Genomic DNA, 24734 nt, shown 5'->3' on the forward strand with positions numbered 1-24734 from the left:
TGTCCCATCGAACCCCAAGAAGGCTGCCCTCAGGCTAAAAGACCCTTGAAGCTCAAACAATTTCAGTCAAAATCTGGAGAACTAATTTTGACCTAGACCAATGCCTCTGCTTTTATTGAGTAATCAGCCCTTGAAACAGAAAAAAAAAAAAAAAAATCCCTAAAGTGGCTCAGGAACTCCCAGAGCCAACCTAAGACCCCCTCCCCTTTACCTCCCAGGACCAGTCCTGCCCAGCCCATTTCCTGGGAGGCCTAGCAGAGTGCAGAACCATAGCTCCCACATATCCCCACCTCCATCCCCTGAATCACCCTGCCCCAGGGACCTTGGGGAGAAATAATCCTGAGCTCATGGAAGGCCAGTATCCAGAATAGTTTGTGCCCTCTGCCCTCAGCTAGGCAGGGCTCTGCAAGTTTCCTGGAGACCTGACGGGGCTGACCACTCCTGTGGGGGCCATTCAAGCCCATGTCTCTTGCACTCTACATACTTTCCTTTCTGACTCCTGTCACACATACTGCTTCACCACACTTAGGGGGCATAAATACTCATCAAAATAAAATGCCCTTCCCTCAACCCTACCCAGTCAAGTTTGGTGTCCATCCATGCCGGCTAGCTTTCTGAGGTCACTCTAGATGAGTTTCCTAGAAAAGCAGAAGCACTCTCCTAAATCCAGTCTCTGCAGTTACTGTCCATGGGGAATTGGTCTGGAACCCACAGGTGAATGGAACATGGCCTGGCCATTGAAGAGCTTACATTCAGGTGGAAGGGACAGACATACAAGTGATTTCAAGAGAACTGACATGCTGTGACAGCATGCTCAGGGGTCCTGTAGGAACAGAGAGGGGCAGGGCATGTCGCCATGCACAAGGTTCAGAGACAGTGTCCTGGAGGACATGACGCCTCAAGATGAGTGGGGGAAGCGGGGCCAGGCCAGAAACAATGAAAAGATGATCAGAAAGAAGAGAGGCCATGAGGAGGCATCACTCAATCATTCAGCACATTTCCTGAATACCTTGCCTGTGACGGGCCTGGAAACCCCAGTCCTGGTTTCAAGGCTCTTACGGATAAGGGGGCAGGCATTTAAACAAGTCCTGTGGTTAGAACAAGGGTCAGAATACAGGGCACTGGGCTCAAAACCTTGTGTAATAGGAGACGCAAGTACCCTCCGAAAACCCTCGGAAATCTCTGGAATTCCTGGCTTCTGAGCCCTTGGAAGCTCCCAAGGCAATAATTTGTGTTTCTGTTGGCTTTTTGGCCTGCCTGACTTCCCTTCCCCGGGGCAATGAAGGACAGAAGTAGAGGGTTTCTCTCCTGATTTTTCTCCAAAACGTCCCTGAAGTTAAGTGTGCATCTAACAAGGTGCTGTGGTGTACCTGTGGGTCAGGGGCCACAAGGGATCGCAGCCTAGTGCGTGCCACTGGAGGCTCCTCTCTACAGCGGCTTCTCCAGTTTGCTCCCCCAGACTCTCCGGGCCTCTTGGTCAGGTACAGATTCTGACTCAGTAGGTCTGGGGTGGGACTTAAGAATTGGAATTTCTAGCAAGCTGCTCCACGGGCCACAGTTTGAGAAACATGGGAGTAGAGAATGAGTGGACTTTGGAGTGGGGGGCAGCATTCCAGACAGGGTAAGTAGGCAGCTGCTGGTGGCTCCGAACTCGGGGAGCAGAGTGAGAGAGAGGCTGGAGAGGTGGGGCCCATTTAGGAGTCTGATTAGTGGTGGGGAGAGTCCCATGATAAGGGCAAGTGCCTCCAGGGGACCGGGGAGTGGTCTGGGCATAGTTTTCCTTCACAGAGACAGTTTGTGTGTTAAATCTAGAGAAATATTCTTCACTCCGGAAATAAGCACTCACAGTTCTCAGAATACGCCGTGCTTTCGTCTGTTTTCTGTTTTCTCCACTTCTGATAAAGACCTAGTTACAAGATACATTTCCCTCTTGACAGTGCGAGTCAGAGATAAACAGCAGCTGACCCTGGCCTGCCTCTGCCGCGGGGTGACTGGGGGGCAGGGGAGGGCAAGGAGGAGCTCACCGCCGCTGGCCAGAAGGGGGCGCCTCTGCCCAGCTCCCACCATTGGTGGCTGTGCAGGAACAAATACCAGGGTTGCCCAAAAGCAGCCAGAAACCTGGCTTCTCTGCAGGTCGTTTATGTGAGATGTCCCAACGTTAAGCTATTGGGCACTGATTCAGAAATGTTTGCCACACTGCGAGTACTGAGCGGCTCAAGTCTGCAAGGCAAATTCAGCCAATGGGTGTCTCGTTCATGAGTGCGGTGGATAGTGCTGCGGTTCCAGGCTGCTTTTACACAGATTCTGATTGCAGGAGCATCGGGGACGTGCTGGGAGAGAGGCTGGAGGCCGGGTGGCCTTGAGGAGGCTACTGCTGGCCTTGGCCAGAGAGCACGCGTGCATAACCCCCAAGGCAGCAGGAGAGGTGGGAAAAGCGGGGGGCATCCTGAGGCCGCAGAGCTGCCCGACTGATGAATGACTGGATATGAGGGTGAGAAGGAGTAGGGCTGTGGAGGACAACCGCCAGGTTTCTAACGTGCGTGACTGAGTGACGGAGTGACTGGTGGTGACATTCGCTGGGATAATGAAGACAAGAGCAGAAGCCTGTACTGAAGGGAGGTTCTAGATTGTAGGTGCCTGTGGTGTAGAACGTAGGTGCATGTGGGTCAGCCAGCAAGCTATCTGCCACAGAAGTATGGGGTCTGAAGTCAAAGGAGAGCCAGAGGATTACTCAGCTTTCTAAAACACAAATCCGGTCGGGTTACTGCTTGTTTAAAATTCTCTAATGGCTTCCGGTTGTCTGAACAGAAAGTCCAGACGCCTCGTGGAAAACAAAGCCATTTGCAGTCTGTCCCTGCCAACCCCACGGTACCACACCCCGGCACAAACACCTGCTCCCCAGGCCTGCTGGACAACTTGGAGTCCCAGAATAGGCCATGCCTTTGTTCTTGCTAGCTCTTGGGCCCACGGTACCTTCTACCCCGTCCCTCATATGTTTGGAAAATTCCTAGTTCTCTCAGACTCCAGCGTCTCTGCCCTGAAGCCTTTGCTGGCCTTGTCAGGCAGAAGAGATCACTCCAACCTTTGTGCCGCCTCTAAACTTTGTGCGCGCTGCTTTTTCTGCCCCGTCACTCCCTGCTGGAAGGATGTGCCTGTCTGTAAACTGCTTGAAGGCAGAGATCACTTCTTACCGCATCACCCATTCCTTAGCACACGTCTGGCACGTAGTAGACACTCAAGAAATGGCTGAAGAGTGAAATGCCTGAAGAGTTTTCCAGGAGGGAAAACTGCAAGGCTGGGCTAGCGGAAGATGCTTTTCACTTCCCCAGGGATTACCTGGCTCTTTCTCTCTTACAGTTAAAGAACAGCTCGAGGGCCCCGGGTGCTGACCTGCCTGTCTTCTTTCTTTGCAGCTGGGGTATGGCCGTCAATGTGTACTCCACATCCGTGACCAGTGAGAATCTGAGTCGCCATGATATGCTTGCATGGGTCAATGACTCCCTGCACCTCAATTATACCAAGATAGAACAGCTCTGTTCAGGTAGGAGCCTGGGAGTGGGAAGGGGAGGGCAGGTGGGAGGCAGACAACACAGTTTGTAATCGGGATGGAGGAGAGCTGCAGAGCCCTGAAGTAGTCAGAGTGTTTGGAGGTGAAGGAAATGAGGAATATCAGAAGTAAAGAGCAGGAGAGCTTCAGGGAAGGGCTGCAGGACAGGCAGGCCAGTGGGGTATCAAGAGCTAGGACAGGCAGTGAAGCCAGAGGGTAATAGCATGAGGTCCAGACTAGCCACTCGGGCCCCAAATCTCAGCTCTTCTTGCAGTGCAAGCCCAGGCAAATCACTGGGTCTCAGTTTTCCCGTTTGTAAAATGGAGATCACATGCCCTGTCAAACTAGGGCTGCTGGCGGGATGGAGTTCCGTATGTACAATGTTTGGGGCGATGCTCGTACGTGACCGTGTCAGTCCAGAGTGATTGCTCTCGTTCCTGGAAAGCTGGGGGGACTCTGGCCAGGACAAGGAGAGAGAAGACACTGGGTCATTTGGAGCTGAGGGCCAGCACAGGACCTGGGCAAGGGGAAGCGAGGAGCCCCGGCAGGGGGGTGGCCAGACGCCCTCAGGCAGCTGTGCGTCTCCGCAGGGGCAGCCTACTGCCAGTTCATGGACATGCTCTTCCCCGGCTGTGTGCACTTGAGGAAGGTGAAGTTCCAGGCCAAACTAGAGCATGAATACATCCACAACTTCAAGGTGCTGCAAGCAGCTTTCAAGAAGATGGGTGTTGACAAAGTAGGTGCCTGCGCTCCGGGGGGCCCTGAGGAGCTGTGTGACCCTGGGGAAGAAGACGGCCTGCCAGCCGGGGCGGCGGAGGCTGCTGGGGTCATTCCAGCTCTCACGCCTCTCTCCACGCCCCTCCTTTCCAGAGGGAATGTTCCCCCAGCTCAAGGCGTGGTGGGAAACCCCACACTTGACACCCCACCCTGACAACATGCCTGCCCCTTCCTTCTCTCTGGATCCCATCCACCTCAGCAACTGAGGCTCAGTCTAACGGCTTCTATGAAGTTCCTTCTCTGTAGGGCCTAAGTCAAGTCTCTGGGCCCACTCTCCTGCCTCAGTGGCCCGCAGCCCCAGGTTCCAACAGCCCTCACCCCCCCCCCCCCCCCCCCCCCCCCCCCCGTGCACGCGGCAGCACCAAGGGACACCTCCTCACACGGTGACGCCCAGGGCCTGGAGGAGAGGGCTGGCTCTGGATCCCTGCCCAGGGCCACAGCCTGCCCGGCTGCTCGGTGCCACGGGAGGGGCCCCCCTGTGGAGAAGGAGGACGCTGCAGCCCAGGGGCTGGCTTTCCTGAGAGCAGTGGCCCTCTCACCGAGGAAGGCAGCCCTACGGCAGCAGGTGGCTAAAGTTCTCTGCTTGTGTGGTCTATTTCAGATAATTCCCGTAGAGAAATTAGTGAAAGGAAAATTCCAAGATAATTTTGAGTTTATTCAGTGGTTTAAGAAATTCTTTGACGCAAACTATGATGGAAAGGATTACAACCCTCTGCTGGCGCGGCAGGGCCAGGACGTAGCGCCACCTCCTAACCCAGGTGATCAGATCTTCAACAAATCCAAGAAACTCATTGGCACAGCAGGTAACGTGCCCGAGCTGGGGGAGGGAGTGTGGGGGGCCGGGCCGGCGGGGCTCCACAGCCAGGAGCGCCCCCTGGGCCACCGGCCCGGCCCTGCCAGCCTAGAGGAGACTGTTATCACGGAGTTCAGATGACGCCGCCTGCTGCCCGCCTAGACCAGGGGGAGTCACAGTAGGGAGGACAGGGCCGCAAAGATGGCTACAGACTCCACCGGCATCAGCCACGGGAGCAGTGGCAGTGGGAGGCCCAGGGCCCTTGCTCTGGTAGCGTGAGCTAAGCTGTTGGCCTCAAGATGACAGGGCGGCATGTGGCACGGTTCGTCTGTCCAGGTCCTTCCAGGCCAAGGGCCTGGTGCCAGCAGCACACACCTTTCTTGCCCCCTGCCCACTGGACGCCCAGGGACAGGAGTTTGCCGAGCTTCCCCCACTGGGATCACATCTTCCCTGACTCTGAAGGTCCATAGCCTGAAGTCCTCAAAAGAGGAGTCTTTTGAAAGGAAGCTTTGTCTGGGTTCTAGAAGAGAAGGGAGAGAAGCGAGAGGGCCTTTGGGGGACAAGAGGGCTGGGGAGAGGAAGAGACAGGAGCAGCCCCAGCATCTGAACCCGTCATAGCAGGGCCCTCCTCCGTTTGCGCTGCTGCCCCGCCTGGGCCTGCCCCCGTTCACCTGCTTGCTTTGCGTTAGAAGCAGCCAGCTCTGACTAGGGAGCGGCCATAGCTAGAAGACAAGTGGCCACAGCATGCCCGGCCTGCGGGGGAGGACCTGGGGGCCCTGAATCAGGCCGAGCACAGAGCACAGAGCCCATCCTGAGGCAGGGAGCCTGGGAAGGCCTGGGGCCCTGAGACTCCAGCGTCACCCACAGGGAGGGCAGGGCTTGTGGTAGGAAAACCCAGCAAGTGCCAGATCTGAGACCCTGCCCTAGCGGCTCTTCCTCAGACAAGAGGCCCAACCCTCCCGGCCCCACTTCCCAGGTTCGCCTTCCCAGTTCCCCTCAGCTCTCCCTCAGGCCAGCTCTCCTCCTTCCCCACACCTCATAACTTCTTTACTCCCCCGAAGCCCCTGCTCTCCCAGGCTTGCCAAAGAGCTGCCCAGCTGCTGTGGTGTCCGTGTGGCCATGGCTTGAGGCCTAGCTGTAGATGGCCCTCCTGAGTGGGAGAAGAGGGGAGGGCAAGAGTGCCTGCCTTTCGCATGGGCCTGCCCTGCAGCCTTCACACCAGGCCGTCTCACGCCATGTGAGCTGTGGGCTTACGTGACCCCATCCGACTTCTCTCCCCTGGGCAGTTCCCCAGAGGACGTCCCCCACAGGCCCCAAAAATATGCAGACCTCTGGTCGGCTGAGCAATGTGGCCCCACCCTGCATCCTCCGGAAGAATCCCCCGTCAGCCCGGAACGGCGGCCATGAGACCGATGCCCAGATTCTTGAACTCAACCAGCAGGTGAGGAGGGTGGGCAAGGGCGGCTGAGCGAGCCCTCAACAAAAAGCCAGGCCCTTGGGCATCACGACAGGAAGGGGGTCTGAGGCAGGGATCTCTGGCCTGAACACCGCCTTGTCCCTGAGCAGCTATTGGACCTGAAGCTGACCGTCGATGGGCTGGAGAAGGAGCGTGACTTCTACTTCAGCAAACTTCGAGACATCGAGCTCATCTGCCAGGAGCATGAAAGTGAGAACAGCCCTGTTATCTCGGGCATCATTGGCATTCTCTATGCCACTGAGGTGAGCTCTGGGCCTGGCCGCATCCTGCCCCGTGACAACCACAAGGGGTGGCACCCGAGGGGCCTGAGGGAACACAGTGAGAAGAGCCAGCTGAAGTCAGAGCCTAAGGCCACGTAACGATCAGCCGGGAATGGGGACTAGAACTCGGCCCTTGCTCCCGAGCGTCAGGCGGCCGTCTCCCCTCTGCCTGGCCTGGCTGGCTCACCACTTCCCTCTCCTCTCCCACCCTCCAGGAAGGATTTGCACCCCCTGAAGACGATGAGATTGAGGAACACCAACAGGAAGACCAGGACGAGTACTGAGGGCGGCTCCAGCCCTAGCTGACTGCACGGCTTCCCGTGCCTCCCCTCCCGGTCCCCCCCACATTATAATCCTTTCCTTACAGCCTGTTGGCCCCGGGTGCTTTGTGTCAGTGCCACAGCACTGGGGAGTCAGGCAAGGAGCGGGGGCTCTCGGGGAAGGGGCAGGTGAGCAGGCAGAGGCCCCGTCCTGCTGGCACGGGCCCAGCGGTGACTCTGTCCACTCCTCCATATCCCTATTTATTTCCGTTGTCTCTACGCTGTGTCGGCCAACACTTCCCGGGGTGGGGAGGCTACCGCTGCCCCCCTCCCCAGCCAGCCACTTGCTCCCCTGACAGCCAGCAGCTGTATATTTGACAAAGTCATTGGTATATTTTTACTTACTGGATTTTCCTTGCACTTTACCTGTTCTTTTCCCAGGGCTGACAGCACAGGGCTCCGGGGCAGTGTGCCTGGCTTGGCTTCCCTTCCCTGGTGTTAGGAGCCATGGCAGGACTCCCCCATTCTTATTTATTTTGTCTTTTGACTTCCCAGTAGTTGAGGGGAAGGCTGATGTCAGGAGAGGGATAAGGGGGATTGGGGGGGTGCCTTAGGCCTCGGTCGTCAGGGAGAGGGAGGGGAGCATGTGAGGGATGAAAATGACCTCCTGGCACCAGGCTCCCCCACCCTTGGCCCCCGGCCCCCAGCACTGAAGCCCAGCACTGCCCCGAGGCCCCCAGCCACTCCTCCCGCAGCTTGGTTCATACCACACAGACTCTGCTTGGACCCTCCTGTACGTCCAACTCCCATCTGCCCTCCTCCCCGACCCCGATCCCCTCGGGCCACCCAGCCTGCATATGTGTTCACTTTTATTTAAATAAACTTGTGTGGTAAAAGTCCATGCCCTGTCTCCCCCACCGGGGCCATGGCCTGGGTCTCAATGCTTGTGTCTTCCCAAGCACTCCCGTCCAGAGGTGGTTGGAGCACAGCGTGGCTGCCACCCTCCGTCAGGCCTAGAAACTGCCATGCGCACGTAGCCTCAAAGCCCAGCTCGAACCCCGTCCCCATCTGTCAACTCTGGTCCAGAGGCTGTAAGGGGAGGAAGACGTGGAGTCCGCGACCCCCAGTCGCCATGAAGGAACAAAGTGTGGGGCCGTGGCTGTGACAATGGGCAGTAGCCCAGTCAGGTGGCTGGGGGTGGGGGGAGTAACAGGGTGGCCTGGCCAAGAGGTGCTCAATCTCCTTCCGGCCAGTCAGGGCACATGATGTCCCCCACCCGTTGTCAAAGTTCACATCCCTCCCAACAGCGATCCATCTGGGGACAAGGAGAGAGTGGAGTGAGTTACAAAGAGCAAGCAGCTATGAGTGCTGAAGCCCCGAAGGACAGCAAAGCCTGAGCAGTCCCTTCTGTAGAACAGGCCCTAATGGGAACCCAGAGTCAGCAAGGCTTTCACATCATCTGCACAGCCCTACCCTCCTGGTGCATGCCCCAGCAAAGGCCCATAGTTAAGAATGTCCTGGAAGCCCAACAGGGACCAAGGGTACTGTAACAAATGTGTGAGCCAGACCCGCTCAAACAAAGCCATCCTCTCTATCAGACCCTGCACTTATTGATGAAGGGACCAAGCCCTGCATGTGACATAACTTGCTCAAGGTGGTAAAAATCTGGGTTAGGGGGCGCCTGGGTGGCTCAGTGGGTTAAACCGCTGCCTTCGGCTCAGGTCATGATCTCAGAGTCCTGGGATCGAGTCCCGCGTCGGGCTCTCTGCTCAGCGGAGAGCCTGCTTCCCTCTCTCTCTCTCTGCCTGCCTCTCCATCTACTTGTGATTTCTCTCTGTCAAATAAATAAATAAAATCTTTAAAAAAAAAAAAAAATCTGGGTTAGAATTCAGACCTCCAGACTCATGATTCGGCCCTCATCCCCAAAGACCACAGAGGTGGGACCTCCAGAATGTTCTCTAGCAGTGGGCTAGTAGTCCTGGTAGGTGTGTCTTCACCATCCTGAACATGATCAAATTGGGGCCATGTTTCTGCCGTGCCCCTGCTCCATGCGCCTCCTCCAGACCACTGCCATTTCTCTGATAACTCCAGACAGAATTCTTAAAGAAGTAATTCATACTGTTCATCCCTCATTCACTTCACCTCCTTTTGGCTCCTTCCCCAACATAGATTCTTCTGGCCCTATTCTACCCCAACATAGATTCTTCTGGCCCTATTCTGGCTTTCTCCCCCCAGTAATTCCTTGCCTGCTTTTAACTCCCTTGCCTAATCTTTTTTTTTTTTTTTAAGATTTTTCCATTTATTTAAAAAAGAGAGAGAGGAGGGGCAGAGAATCCCAAGCAGACTCCTCACTGAGTGCAGAGCCTGATGCAGGGGTCCATCCCAAGACCCTGAGCTCATGCCCTGAGCCAAAACCAACAGTCAGACGCTTCACCAACTGAGCCACCTAAGCTCCTCCCTTGCCTAATTTTAAGGGGCTTTCCCTCCACTATTCCATGTAGATACTATAAGAAAATAAAGTAGTTGTTCTATGTTACCCAAAGTTCATCTTCAGGCCAAGACCTCACACTGCTGTCTAAGTGGGTATGGGAGGCAGAATAATGCCTCCCCCCAGAGGTATCCATGTCATAACTCCCTGAGCTGGGAATGTGTTAGGTTACATAGCAAAGGGGAATTAAGATTCCAAGTGGAATTAAATCGCTAACCAGCTGATCTTAAAATAAGGAGAGGATGGTGGGTTATTCAGATGGCCTCAGTGAAATCACAGGGTCCATACAAGTGGAAGGGGGACAGAAGAGGAGGTTGGAGTGATGCCATGTGAGCAGAACTCAGTCTGCTGTCACTGGCTTTGAAGACAGAAGGGGCCTGAGCAAAGAAACGCAGGCAGCTTCTAGAGGCTGGGAAAGGCAAGAAAACAGATACTCCCGTGGAGTCCCCAGAAAGGACCCTGAAGACATGGTATTGTAGCACAGTGAGACCCTGACAGACTCTTCTAGAACTGTAAGATATATAGAACTATAAGCTAATAAATGTGTGTTGTTTTAATCCACTAGGCTTATGGCAATTTGTTACAGCAGCAGTAGAAAGCTAACGCAGTAGGTCAAACTCAGCTTCAGCGGGTTCACCCTTCTTCTCGCCCCCACACTAGATACCCACCTGTCCTCCTTGACCCCACATCTTTTGATTCTTCCCTCAAACCCCATGTGGGTGGGTACCTGCTCCAGCCCATGTCTCTGGATGGCATCTGAGGCTGCTCTTAAACATTCAGAGTTCAGAGATACAAAGCCACTGCCACCTCCACCTCTTCCCAGTACCCTCATACTAAGTGTGTCTTTCTCGCAGAACACTGAAGATGACGAACTACAATTTTCTGTTTATACATTTGTCTCTCACACAGGCTTCGAGTTGCTCCCGAGCAAGTGAGACGAATCCTCCAGCTCTACCCAGTACAGTGCCAGGTGTCTAGGTAGAGAAGGTTCTTAGGAAATGCTACAGAAAAAATAATGAGTGACTCCTAACCCCTAGATGCCAAGGTACAACCAATTTCCGGCCAGACCAGTCCAAGGAAAACCAGCAAAGAAAGTCCCTCCCCCCGCCTTTTATATATCCCCACCACGGAGCAGACCCCTTCTTTACCTCCATGGAAAGCTCGTTCTCTTTCTTTTCCGTAAACAGCGTCTCCTCTGTGACCACACACGTGACACAGAAGGGTTGAGCAAAGGGGATATTGGTGCTAGACTCTGAGAAGAGCTAAACCAATGATCTGAAAAGGGAACTGAATCATGATCTGTTCAGTTATGGTCCTTGGCAAAAGCGCTCTCAGAGCATCCCAAGGCAACGTCAGCCACAGTCAGACCAGAAGGGGCTGGAGGACAGGCAGGAGGCAGCCAGAGCCGGTGACCTCCCACCTCCTGACTTTCCCCCACCCACACATACCCCATCCTTCACATAGCTCCATTCGCCTTTCTGAAACAGTGGCTCAGGCCACTTTTCTCACGGTCCCCCAGCCCACATTCTGCAGACCACATTCTGCAGACCACAGCTTATCACGGACCACACCCTTTCCAACCTTCTTCACCTCCCAAATCCCATCAAGCATCTCCGGACTGAACTACTTCCCGTTTCCCAGGTTTACCCTTTCTTGTCCTACCTCTAGGCCTTCGCTTAAATCAACAAATCCATACAACTGGCCAATTCTCTTCACCTGTCCTGATCCCCCAACCGGAAAAATTATCCCATTTCGCATTTCAAAGTCCACCTCTTTTAGGAAGTTTTCTCTAATCTCTTTCCTAAGGAGCTCCTCAGTCCTCAAGATGTTCGACCGCAGGAATTTGGACTCTATTCTCTCTAACCATAAGGGCTTGCCTGGCTTGCATCTCAGTATGGTAGATAGGAATCTCATTCTCAGATGTAGGAGCGTATGTGAAATAACACATTTCCTTTTTTTTTTTTTTTTTTAAGAGTTTATTTATCCATTTGACAGATCACAAATAGGCAGGAGGCGGGGCGGGGAGCGGGGAGGGGGCGGGAGACAGGTTCCCCGCCGAGCAGAGAGCCGGATGCGGGGGCTCCATCCCAGGATCCCGGGACCTTGACCAGAGCTGAAGGCAGAGGCTTTAACCCACTGCGCCACCCAGGCACCCCAACACATTTCCTTAATTGTAATAAACTACTTTCATTTCTCCTCCCCTCATCCTCCTCTGCTGGAATGCTCTAAATGTTGAGGTCCCACTGGGTACTACAAGCATGGCGGAAGGCCCTCCAGGGATAGTGGATGTCAGCACTAACCTGCTAGACTAGTTCCTCAGATCAGGGGCCCTTGATTATTCCCTGCCACATTTGGGACTTGGGACTGCCTCTTGCGGTGGAAATCGGAGCCAGTCTTTCCCATTACTTGGAAGGGGAAACAGCTCTCTCTGTCCCAGAACCCCCGATTTTTTTTCTCCTACCAGAAGTGGTCTCCACTCTCCTCATTTCCTGCCCTCCAAACACTGCCCCCTCCCTCAAGTTCCGTCCTCTTCCTTGTTCTTCCACACTAGATTTTTATAGCCCAATAACTCGAAGTTTAACCACTAGCAACAAAGAAGCTAGCGCTTTCCTAGAAAGACGAAAGCATTTAATCTTCAAACTCTCCCCAGAGGGAAGGGGAACTTTCCATTCCATCTTTTGAACACCACTAGAAAGGAAAGAAAACCCAAAACGGTTAAATTTTCGAGTCACCCAGTGCAGTGGCCTTCACACAGTAGGTGCTCAAGAGAGAGTTTCTGAATGCTATAGCCTCTCATCTCAACATCTTTGCCTGGATGTCTTTTGCTAGGAAGGCGACCCGAGCCCCTGCCCAATCCCTCGCTAGGGATAACCTGCCGAAAACGCAAGACTACAAGTCCCAGACTGCCTTGCGGTCGGCGCCGCGCGCCGCGAGGGCCTACGAGGAGACGTGGCAGAGCGCGGCGCCTCCGCGCCGGACGGGAAAGCCCAGGGAGGTGGCAGTGGCGGGAGGGTCGGAGCCATGGCAGCCAAGGGGGCTGGTGGGGGGCGCTGGGAGGTGGTGAAGAAGGGGCGGCGGCCCGGGGCCGGCGGCAGTGGTAGAAGCGGCGGAGGGGACCGCCGGGCTCTCGGGGAGGCGAACGGTGTGTGGAAATACGACCTGACCCGTGAGTACCCACCCGGCCGGCCGCCCGCCCGCGCCGCCACCCGGCCCTGGGCCTGTCCCTTTGGCGAGGTAGCGAGCGGCCACCCGAGCCCCTGGGCTCTCCTACCGATCCGGACCCCCCCGGTCAGCTACCGCGCGTTGCCTGTTGAGCCTCACAGGAGGTAGACAGCGCTGAGAGGGAGCTGTCTTCGCCTCGCAGATGAGTAAACTGAGGCCCAGTGGAGTTAGATGCCGTCCCCGGGATCACATGTCAGAGGGGACCAGGACTGCGGTCTGCACACACGCTCTGCCAGCTGCTCCCGGCCCTAGCCTTGGCTCCCTGGGCAGGCGGCTGAGAGCTGGGGACAGGCATCTTCGTTGTACACGGTACCGTGCCGCCTCCTTGAGTAACCAGCAGTGTGGCGGGGTGGAGGCTGAGCGTCCCGTCGGGCGGCCTCATTCTGGACAGCCACCGAGCATTGTCAATGGTGCCTGTTTCCCCAAGTCTCCTGGAGGAGTGGTGCACGTTTGCCACTTGTTGCTTAGACAGTTGTCACAGTGGAACCCAGATGGAAAAGCCTGACCTCCCGGACTGGTAGCCACTAACGGAGGAAGCCAGCGTCTGTATCCAACTCCTCCACTAGTTCCCACGTACTCTGGTTTATCTAATAAAGAAATGCCTCACCTCTGTGAAAGAGCCTGTAAACTCAAGAGCTGCCATGACTGAAAGAAGCAAGAGGGCTCCTCAGCCTGCTCCTTAAGCATGACAGCAGGAAGGGGTTTTGATGGGCGTCTGGGTGGCTCAGTCATTAAGCATCTGCCTTCAGCTCAGGTCATGATCCCAGAGTCCTGAGATAGAGCCCCACTGGGCTCCCTGCTCGGCGGAAGCCTGCTTCTCCCTCTCCCACTCCCCCTGCTTGTGTCTTCCCTCTCTCTCTCTCTCTCTCTCTGTTTCTGTCAAATAAGTAAAATCTGTAAAAAAAAAAAAAGGGGGGGGGGGTGAGGCAGGTTCCTCACTGAAGATGAATTGGGTGACAATGTGCGGGAAGGAACTGCTGTTCCCGCGAGGCCCTCATGACCTTTTGTCTGCCTGTCATTACCCCAGCTCCAATCCAGACGACAAGCACCCTTTATGAGCGGGGCTTTGAGAGAATCCTGAAACGGCAGAATAAGGAGCAAGTTCCACCCCCTGCTGTGGAGCCTAAGAAACCAGGGAACAAGAAGCAGACGAAGAAGGTGGCAACCCTCACCAACCAAAACCAGAAGCAGAGTCGCTTCCGCAGCCTGGAAGAGGCACTGAAAGCTGTGAGTGTACCTAGACTTGAAGTGGGGCGACGACAGGGACATGAGTTATAGAAAAGGTGAAAGGACCAGGATGGCGAGGAAGGCCGCTGAGGGACCTGTGGAATTTGGGAAGCTATTGATTGGGAGGAGGCGTTCAGGAATGGGCAGAAACCCCAAGGGATAGAATGTTTGCATTTAAGATAGATAAGGAAATAAGTTTATAGGGAAACCTAGGTTAGTGCCAGGAGAGCCTTGAAGACTCAGGGATACCGGGAACGGGATCGAGAAGCATCTGTGGTTCCTTTCCCGGTGGAAGCAGCAATCTTTCATTTTCTACCTGGTCCCCTCGAACATGTGAAGGGCTTAAGAGAACTGGGCCTTAAGATCAGCAATTCCAGCTGTGCTTTGTTTTCTCAGTATCTGGATGCAGCGATACTTTGGCATTCCATATACTTCACATTTAAAAGTAGAAATCCCTTGTTCTTCTACCTTCACCTAGTTCAACCATTTCCCCACCTCTGCCCTGTTTCCTTCCACTCTAACTTACCACGGGGGGGGGGGGGGGCCCTGTATCCCTGGCAGCTGGACATAGCAGCTCTGCAGAAGGAACTGGACAAGAGCCAGAGCGTGTTCTGTGGGAACCCATCCGTGTGGTTGAAGGACCTGGCAAGCTATCTCAACTACAAGCTCCAAGCACCTCTAAGTGAACCCACACTAAGCCAGCACACTCACGGTTAGTTCTTCCAACTCCCTAAAATGAGACAAGTTCAAGAAAATCCTGAAAGGGCTGTGTGTGTGAATCCCTAAAGGGCTCTGTGTAACAGAGCCCAGCGCCCCTCACTTGGTCCTCATTTATGTGCATGATTCAAGCTGTTCGCAGGTCATCATGGCTATAAAAGTGGGCCTCATGGGAATAGGGAGGACGCCAGCCTAGTGCAGGGACCTCTGTGCGCACTCACTGTTCTCAGGGAGTGTAGCAGAACCCTCAGAGCGGGCAGAGGCTTCTGGTCCTAGCACTCATGTGGAGGCCTTTCGGCCCCAGATTACCCCTACAGCCTGGTAAGCCGGGAGCTGCGTGGAATCATCCGAGGACTACTGGCCAAGGCAGCAGGGTCTCTGGAGCTCTTTTTTGACCACTGTCTGTTCACGATGCTGCAGGAGCTGGATAAGACACCAGGTGAGAGGGGAGCCCCCTTGAGGGATAGCCCTGTCCCATATGGGGAACCTACAACTCCCTTTTTCCTACTTCCAGATTGGCTGGGTGGTTCTGTTTACAGCAAAGAAGTGTGCTAATCTCAGTACTCTTTTGGAAAGAGAGAAAGAAGTTAGGGGTTGCTGGTCCTGGGTCCTGGGCTCACAGCTGCTTGCTGCTCGAAGGGAGATCTTGGGTTTGAGATACCAAGTAATGTACGTAGGTCTGAGAACAGCTGTCTCTCCAGGGGAGTCACTACATGGTTACCGCATATGTATCCAGGCCGTTCTGCAAGACAGGCCCAAGATTGCCACCATGAACCTGGGCAAGGTGAGCTCGGGCGGGGGGGGTGGGGAGGGTGGGGACACCAAAGGGGCTAGGGCTGGGGAGGTTGGGCGAATCTACACTGTTGGGCTAACAAAGGGATCGTGGAAGATGCTGTGAGACCAGTAATGGCGGCTAACTCTGCTAGTACGTGGTCTGGGGCAGCTTTATATTCATATGACATAGGTACCACTGTTGGCTCCTAATATAGGAGATGAGAAAATTGAGCCACAGTGGGGTTCCGTGACTTCCTTAGTTAGCAAACCAGTAAGTGGCAAGTATGGGTAAAGGCCACAGCCTGGTTCCAAAGTGCACGCTCGGAATCGCCACCCTGTACTACTCTAGTGGGGCGATGCCCCGTCACCTGTCTCTTGTCTCCCTTTCGACATCTCTTCCTGCCTGGCTTTGGGGGTGCTCCTGTTGCTTTGCCCTATTGCAGCCTGCCTTTCCCACTGGTCTCCTCAGTTCCTGGAACTGCTAAGGTCTCACCAGAGCCGACCTGCGAAGTGTCTGACCATCATGTGGGCCATGGGTCAGGCAGGTTTTACCAACCTCTCGGAAGGACTGAAAGGTAACAAAGAAGTGGGGAAGAAAGGGGGATGGTCTCGGAGGCAGCAAGGTCCTCTTTAACATCCCCAGTGGGCCCAGGCATGAGGCTTCCTCCCTGACCTTTGTCTCCTCAGTGTGGCTGGGGATCATGCTGCCTGTGCTGGGCATCAAGTCTCTGTCTCCCTTCGCCATCGCTTACCTGGATCGGCTGCTCCTGTGAGTAATTGGCAGGCTGGGGAGAAGGGGGTTGACGTCCGCCAGGAAGGCCCATGGTGTCCAGAGTAACCGTTGGAGCAAAGTGGGGTGCTGCGATCCTGGTGTCCATAGATGGGAGGAAAGCCAGGACCAGCGCCTCCCAATCGGAACATGATATTGTGGAAGAAAAGGGAGGAAACCACTAAGGGATAGGGGGTAGGGCTGATTTCATGCCCATTTTCCTAGATGTTGGTCTCAGCTGGGATCACAGCCTGCCCGGTCATCTCCAGCAAGTCTGTTTCTTCCTTTCTCCGATAGGATGCACCCCAACCTCACCAAGGGCTTTGGCATGATTGGCCCCAAGGACTTCTTCCCACTTCTGGACTTTGCCTACATGCCCAACAACTCCCTGACACCCAGGTAGGACTGCCCTGGGGCATACCTGCTGTGAAGGCTCCAGCAGCAGGTCGGGAGCAGGCAGGATATTTCCCATCCCTTCTCCAACTACCCTCAATTGGAGATTCTCAACCTGCAAGTTTGAGGGATCAGTGAACCCCCTAAAATTATATGGACCCTCAAGTATGATTGGCATATGGGCATTTTCCTGGGGAGAAGATCCGTGACTTCCAACAGATGTTCCAAGGAGTCGCTGAGTCTAAAAAGACTCTGAGCCATTATAAGGCCCTTAGCGACTCCCCTCCCACAGGCAGGGCAGAGATTCGGGCAGGCAGCGGGATGCATCGCGTAGCTCCATTTAGAGCCTGTGCCTGGCTCTCCTCCCCACCCCCACCCCAGCCTGCAGGAGCAGCTCTGTCAGCTCTACCCCCGACTGAAGGTGCTGGCATTTGGGGCGAAGCCGGAATCCACCCTGCATACGTACTTCCCCTCCTTCCTGTCCAGAGCCACCCCTAGCTGCCCTCCTGAGATGAAGAAAGAGGTGAGGAAATGACAGGAGGCCGCTGCAGAGGTCCGTACGGCCTGACAGGGGCCTTGCCTTCGCGGAACCTCTTTCCTGGGCCTCCCCTTAGTTCAGTCCCGACAGCCACCCGCCCCTCTCCCTCACGCGCCACCCTCACAAGGACTGAACTGAAAGGACTCAACGTTCAGGTGTGGCTGGTCTGTGATGTCCTGCCTCTTGTTCGACAGGGGACCTTCGAGCTCAGGCTCCAGCTTGGGAGCTGCAGCCTCCCCCTTGCGGCCTCTCAGAGATTTCTGGGGTCTGGGCAGGATTTCCCCATCCCTTAGGATGGGCGTGTTGCATGGGTGGTGCTGTGCTCCTCCGGCGGCCCCCGGCCCCAGCAGTCTCTCCTGTCCCCTGTGCAGCTCCTGAGCAGCCTGACCGAGTGCCTGACGGTGGACCCCCTCAGCGCCAGTGTCTGGAGGCAGCTGTACCCCAAGCACTTGTCACAGTCCAGGCAGGTGGGGGTGGGGGGCTGCCCACCTCTGATCCATAGAGAAGCCTTAATGTGTGCTTCCCAGCCTGTCCTTGGCCTACAAGCACAAGGGGAACATTGGTCGCTGTCCCTCGGCTTTGTGCCTCTGGAATTGGGAACGTGGCTGGGGTGGCCTCTAGGAAGCTGCTCACCGTGGGAGGGAAGTGACGGAGCCAGGGCCTGTTGGGGGACCAGAGGATGGGAGGGGCCGAGTGGGCCCCTGACTGGAAGGGGTTGTGCTTTCCCTGTAGCCTGCTGTTGGAGCACCTGCTCAGGTCGTGGGAGCGGATTCCCAAGAAGGTGAGGAGCTGGGAGGACATGGCAGGCTGAGCCTCGTCTGGGTTCTGGGTTCGTACCCCTCGACCACTGCCTTCCCTTTGCTGAGAAGACACTGTATTTGTGCATTTGGCAAGGACAGAGGTCCAGGGTGGGTGCTCAGAGTCCCCTTATAGACCAAATGTTACCCTCCCAACCCAGACTTTCTTATCCTACAGACGCAGAGGTCTTTGCAGGAAACCATTGAGTCCTTCAAGGTTACCAACCAGGAGCTGCTAAGGAAGGGCAGTGGCAACAGTCAGGAGGCCGCCACCTGTGACGTGGCCTGCAAGGTGCGGGCCCCCAGCCCTCCCCGGCCTCGCACTGGCCGATGCCTCTGTCTCAGCGCCCCCCACGCCCCCCAGGAGCCCGCCCTGCCTCCGGGATCATGTGAGGGCCAGATCCCCGCCCTCTGACCACTGCTCCCCACCCCTTCTCTCATAGGGCCTCTTGCAGCAGGCACGGGGCTACCGGCTGCCCTGGACACGGCTCCTCCTATTGGTGCTGATCTTTGTCATAGGTTTCCTGTGCCATGACTTCCGGTCACACAGCTCTTTCCAGGGTAAGCAAGAATTGGCAGGCAAGGGAGAGAGCATGAGGGTGAGGCCCAGCGCCAGGCATGGCACCCACTGGCCCTAGCACGTAGCTTTGCCCTGATAGTACAGAAGACAGGCTTTTCTGTCCACACCTTCAGCTTGTGTTGTTGCTTTGCTGGGTAGAAATGTCTGTGTCTTCATGTTCTCGTTTGAGTAAGTGCTGTCTCCGTTTTAACCCCTGAGGAAATTGAGGGTCAGATTTAGCAATTAGCTTAAGATCACAAGATCACGGCTGTTAGTAGACGACCCAAGACCTCCTGCCACTCCCTGGCTGCCTCCCTCCTGTTCACCAGGCCCAGCAGGAGAGACGGGCTCAGTGCCCCAGGCCTGCCTCCCTCCCGAACAGCCCTGGGAGCACATGAGTTCTGCTCCATCCCTCACTGGGCCTGCGCTGGGGCCTTGCAGGGTCTGTCTCCCCTCGCCCCGCCCCCTCACCCCCAGCTCACCAGAAGCCCCCTTTACTCAGCCTCCCTTTCTGGTCGGTTGCTTCCATCATCGGGCTTCTTGCCTGCTGGCCAGCAAGTGTGTGCCAGGGTCTACTCCTACAGCCTGCAGGGCTACAGGTGAGCTCCTGGGGACGGGGGAAGGGTGGGAGGGACAGGGCCTGGTGTTTAGGGTGGTGACCACATCAGTGGGAAGGAATTACGGTTTTCCCTTCCCAAGGCCTCCCTCCCCCTCGCAGCTCTTCTTGGGGAGCCGAGTCATCTGAGCAAACTCAGCCTTGCTTCCCCCCCCCACATCTTCTACAGCTGGCTAGAGGAGACATTGCCGGCTTGGGGCTCCCACCTTCTGACCGTGGTGAGGCCCGGTTTGCAGCTGGCCTGGACCCACACCAATGCCACAGTCAGCTTTCTTTCTGCCCACTGTGCCTCCTGCCTTGCCTGGTTTGGTGACAGCCTCACCAGCCTCTCCCAGAGGGTAAGCCAGAGACAGGGAGGTCAGGGAAATGCTGGTCTTCCCAGGGTCCGGAAGGTGCGTCCCCACGTGGAGTGGGTCCTCGGGGCCAGGATGCATTCTCCCAGCGCTCTGACCCCTCCACTGTGCTCCCAACTACAGATCCAGCTCCCCGACCCCCTTATCCAGCTGCTCCAGTCTCTGAGGGAGCTGCTCCTGCTGCTTTACCAGAACATGCTGCTGCCGTTGTGGCTTTTACTGTTGGAGGCCCTGGCCCGGGCCCAGGAGTACTGCCATGAGGCGTGCAGGTGAGACCATCATCCAGAGCCCACACCGTCTCCCCAGGGATCAGGCTCTCTGCTTCGTCTCACCTCGCCCTGCCCTGCCCCTTGCACATCCCTTGGCCACTCTGGGACACAGGTGCAGCCCTGTGATTCGACACAGCCCTGCTTCCCCACTCCCACACATATTCTGCTTTCCTCCCAGAGGTGAAGTGACCTGGGATTGCGTGAAGACACAGCTCAGCGAGGCTGCCCTCTGGGTCTGGCTCCGCCTACAGGACATCACCGTGGCTTTCTTGGACTGGGCACTTGCCATGATCTCCCAGCAATAGGCCCTGCCTCCTTGACCCCTGGCGCTGTCTGGGACAGGCCGTGTGAGACTGCTGGCGGGGAGAGGAGAGGGTGGCAGTTCTGCATAGGAGTCTTCTTCACTTGGTGCCTGAGTTCTGTCTCCTAGGGAGTGGCTGGTGGCCTCTGCCCCAGTTCCTCTGCCTTCGGTGGGGACTGAGCCCAGAGATCTCCCAGACTCTTCCCCCCTGATCCCACTGAACACTTGTCTGGTCCTCTTGCATGTAGCTCCCGGCCTCCGTCCTCAGGCTCCTAACCTCTGTCGCCCCCTCTCTTCTCCTGCTCTCCACTTCCTTCCATCATATTCCCGAAGCCCCAGACAGCTCATCTCCAGAACGGTGGGATTCCACTGAGTGACAGCCGCATTCTTCTGATGAAGGATTCCTGCTCCCAGACTTTAGCCACAGTGGGACAAGGAAAGAGGCCTCTGGAAGAATGTCTCATCACAGTGGGCAACAGCAGCTTCACCTCGGCCCACAGCTCGGGCATGCCTGTCACTGGATATGAGGGCTGGGTGGAAAGGCCTCTCACTGCCCCCTCCGTCATGGTCCTACTTCTTTTCTCTCCACTCCCCTTCAGGGTGAGGGGACTCTGCCTCAGGGTTCAGCTCTTCCCCATTGCCCACCCCTACCATCTGTCCGGAGAGCAAAGCCCAAGTAGTTGTGTGCCTCGGGCCCAGTGAACCTTCCAGCAGCCTGTCGAGACAGGGTTCAGCATACGGCTCCTCAGTACGCTCCTAGGTGGAATAAAGGACACAGATTTGACTTCCAGCTTTCCTCTCTGCACCCTCATAGAGGAATTCCCATAGTTGTGAACAGGACAACAACACACTGGGCTCGCGCTCGTCTCCCTTGGCCGCCCGCCTTCTGGGGCTTGTCGCCAGTGGCTGCAGCCAACCTTCTGACAGGGAAAGCTCTCACCCAGCATTCTAAACTTCGGCCTGTTGAGGATTCCAGACACTCCTTTTGCTCCTCTAATCATCTTGTCTCACTTGTCACTGTGATTGATGTCCCAGGATTTGCCTTGATAGCTTGAGTGTTTCAAGCTGCAAAAAGCAGGGGGAATCTCCCGGGGAATTCTTGGTCTGTGATCAGCAGTGTCCTCGTCCTTGCCAGGACCTTAACATACTGGTTTTTATAAGGCAATGAGTGAAGGATTTAGGACTCCCAAGAGACAGTGAATCAAGGGTCTCTCACCAAAATCCCTTTTTGTGTTTGACTTGAGACTCAAGTCAGAGAGCTAAAGAGTCTGTCAGCTCTCACCTCAAGTTTCCTCCCTTGAATGTTTCAGATCTATACAGTACTAGAGCGCACTGCCCACTCCAGCTCCCACGGGCTGGTTCGTGCGTCCACCAGGAGACTGCAAGGACAGCGCAGTGATGGCCAGCTCCCACTTTCCCGTTCACTTGTCACTGAGACTCTGCCTTGACTTCCAAAAGGCAAGATGATGAAATAGTAAGCATAGAAAAATCCTGACACAAAGTGAGGTCATGAGTACAATAGAGTCTAACATCTGTGTTCCCTTTCCTTGTTAGGACAGAACAATGTTACTTCTTGAGAGTTAAGCAGCCCATATTGGCCAAGAGCCCTGCTCCCCTAGTGGCAGGTAATCATGACCGCTTTAGCCAGAAGAAAAAGAAAAATCCCACCTAGCAACTGAGGTCTAGGACCGCTAGGCAGGACTGTCCAAGGTCCCAAGACCTCACTTCTTCCTCCCCGATCAGAAGCAAACTGAGTCAGTTCTTAAGAACAGTGAATCCTTGTAGCTGGCCTGTATTCCAGACCAACTGGTGTGAACCTGGGTTGACAACAGCACAGGACGGGTAAAATGATGACCCTGTCCTGATGACATTGAATCGCCAAGGCCGCCAGACTGCTACAATCCAGCAAGTTCCAAGAACATTGCCTACAGTGTGCACTGGCTTCTGGTGTGCATGCTGGGTTGACTTGGATGGGTTCATTCAGTTTCTGACCTAGAATCCTGGGATGCTACTGTTAAATCAACATAGGTTAGCCTGGGTCTCCACAGCCTCTTGTGGGGACACCAACACCTTAGTTGACTTTATTTGATAAACACAGTTGTTGGACCTGATACTGGAATTGTCCAGAATTCTGGGTCAGAGAAGTAGTTCCAGCCTTGCACCTGCTGCCCATTATAGCTAAACCAGACACCCAGACGTTTCACATTTTGCAGACCTGTCAAAGCACAGGAATCCGAGTAAAGCCAGTGTGGACTAGGAGAGTAGACCCACGCTGACAGGTGGGCTCTCACACCATGATGATGGTTGTTCTTGGAGGAACAGAAGCAACCTGACACCTTGGAGGGTCACATGTCGACACTATAACTTTACTTTTCACACAGCTGGAGTTCCACAGATAACATGCCAGGAAAAGGGGTATTGAATATGGTTATCTCTTACCAATTGTGTTATGACCAACTCTTGTATGGGCCTCCCAAGTTATAGCACATGACTCATTTGAAACGCTTCTTTCCAAAAGTCTTAAAGCATGTTTCTGGGTTTGAACCGAGTCTACAGCTCCAGCCTGATGGGTGGTCTACTTACTAGGAACAGATAACGTGGCTAGACTCCGCTGCAGCATTGTCTGTCCATTCTCAAATGCCATCACCCTTGCGGTGGAGGGTTTCCCATGGAGATGGCCATGCCTGCCCTGCCCTATTCCAGAAGGACCCAGTTGACAATTAACACAGAAATTGCAATGGTAGTCTGGCCTCTGAGCATTTTCATCTTCTCTCTCCTAAAGGATATTTTAAGTGAACGCTTAGACTGATCTGTCCTTTTCTACAAGCTCTTCTCCCTAAAGGGCTTGAGGGGACGAAGGCTCGCTTTTCCTTATGTGGTATTCCACTTTTCTAGGTAGTTTCAGTGCCCCAAACTTGAAGTATAAGAAGGAATCTGGGCACAGGGTTGGGGGAGCTTCCACCATTCAGGGTATGATTAAATACTGGTTGAATATTGAATAATCTTCCTATTAATTAAAACATTGAATTCAGAAGCATTGTTGATGTGCCTTGGTATATATTTATATTTTTATTATGTTAGCACACCGGTTATAATTTTAATTAGCTTACTTAGAATTTTAGGTTCATATCAAAATTAAGCAACAAGTACAGACACCTTGCCCCCTACACTCACACAGCCTGCCACTGTCAACATCAGCAAACCTACAATGACAGAGTGCTAGCACCCCAAGTCTGTAGTGTACATGAAACATACTTTGTATGATTTTAGTCTTTTTAAGTTTATGAGATTTATTTTGTAGCCCAACATGTGGGCCATCCAGGAGAATGTTCCATGTGTGCAGGAAAAGAATGTGTATTCTGCTATTGTTGGGTGGAAGATTCCATGCATGTCTTTTAGGTCTAGTTGCTGTGTTGATCAAGGCCTCTGTTTCCTTACTGAGCTTATCACATATACATTGTTAATGTTAAAGAATTATAACAAATCAGGAAAAGCCTAAACACAACAATAAAAATAGGGATAGAAGACAATTCATTTAAGAATGCAAATCAACAATAGACTGAAAGTCCCATTTCATTGGCAAAATGCAAATTTCAAGTAAGTTACCACTTACTTTTGCCAGAGATTTTTTTTTTTTTTTACATTAAGTTGTTACTGGTGTTGCTGGTTTTTTTGTTTTGTTTTAAGATTTTATTTATTTGTTAGAGATCACAAGTAGGCAGGGAGGCAGGCAGAGTGGTGGTGGCAGGAAGCAGGCTCCCTGCTGAGCATAGAGCCTGATGCTGGGCTCAATCCCAGGATCCTGAGATCATGACCTGAGCTGAAGGCAGAGGCTTTAACCCGCTGAGCCACCCAGGTGCCCCTTGCCAGAGATTTTTAAGTAATAATACACTCAGTGAATGCTGTACTACAAATCACTGTATTGTTTCTGAGAAATAATTTGGTAATATTTATCAAAAAGTTTAAAAGTTTCATACTATTTTACCAAGTAATTCCGCTTTACCAAGTAATTCCAAACTCCTGAAAATATATTCTAGAGACTAGAGAAATGTGGACAAGAATGTATGTACAAGAACATTTATTGAGGAGTAGTAGTAGTAGTAGTAGCGTTTAAAATTTGGATGTAAATGTAAAATTTGGATATAAACTGGGGACAATACCAAAATGAGAAATGACTATTTAAATGATTTCAAAGAATTTTTAATGACATAGGAAATTCTTATAATTGAGCTCAATTTGTTGAAATATTGGCTATAATAAAAAACACAGAAGAATGTCGGCAAGGACATGGAGACAATGGAACCCTCCTACATTGCTGGTGGGGATGGAAAATGATTCAGCCATTGTGCAAAACAGTCTGGCAGTTCCTCAGAGCTAAACGAGCTAAACATATAATTACCACAAAATCCAACAACTCCACTCCCGGGTGTACACCCATGATAAATACATATATCCACACAGAAACTCCTACACAAATGTTTATAGCACTTTTATTCATGAAAGCCAAAATGTGGAAATAGCCAAAATGCCCATGGATAAACAAAATGGTATATTGCCACAATGGAATATTATTCAGCCATTAAAAGAGAGGAAGTGC

At 53.9% G+C, this 24734-nt stretch overlaps 2 protein-coding genes across 3 annotated transcripts in view; both read left to right on the forward strand.

Annotated features, from left to right (window-relative positions):
- Window positions 1-8013, forward strand: part of MAPRE3 (microtubule associated protein RP/EB family member 3) — a 52540-nt gene extending 44527 nt beyond the window's left edge. Inside the window, exons 2-7 of one of the 2 annotated variants that reach the window (XM_059405296.1) lie at window positions 3414-3541; window positions 4138-4283; window positions 4926-5082; window positions 6404-6558; window positions 6684-6836; window positions 7070-8013. In XM_059405296.1, coding sequence (XP_059261279.1) covers window positions 3421-3541; window positions 4138-4283; window positions 4926-5082; window positions 6404-6558; window positions 6684-6836; window positions 7070-7138 — 801 coding nt within the window. In that variant the 5' untranslated portion in view covers window positions 3414-3420 and the 3' untranslated portion in view covers window positions 7139-8013. Of the gene's footprint in view, window positions 1-3413; window positions 3542-4137; window positions 4284-4925; window positions 5128-6403; window positions 6559-6683; window positions 6837-7069 lie in introns of both variants that reach the window. The other variant, XM_059405295.1, reaches the window with a different exon arrangement.
- Window positions 8014-12563: 4550 nt separating this feature from the next.
- Window positions 12564-20921, forward strand: TMEM214 (transmembrane protein 214). Its single transcript, XM_059405297.1, has 17 exons — window positions 12564-12768; window positions 13852-14051; window positions 14613-14763; window positions 15073-15207; window positions 15470-15552; window positions 16012-16117; window positions 16230-16311; window positions 16609-16710; window positions 17086-17227; window positions 17614-17705; window positions 17975-18023; window positions 18218-18331; window positions 18483-18600; window positions 19101-19197; window positions 19384-19552; window positions 19691-19836; window positions 20015-20921. The coding sequence occupies exons 1-17, from the start codon at window positions 12624-12626 to the stop codon at window positions 20139-20141; spliced, it is 2058 nt and encodes a 685-aa protein (XP_059261280.1). The 5' UTR covers window positions 12564-12623; the 3' UTR covers window positions 20142-20921.
- The last annotated feature ends 3813 nt before the right edge of the window (window positions 20922-24734 follow it).

Source organism: Mustela nigripes, chromosome 7 (genome assembly GCF_022355385.1).
Source record: "Mustela nigripes isolate SB6536 chromosome 7, MUSNIG.SB6536, whole genome shotgun sequence".
Taxonomy (NCBI): Eukaryota; Metazoa; Chordata; class Mammalia; order Carnivora; family Mustelidae; genus Mustela; species Mustela nigripes.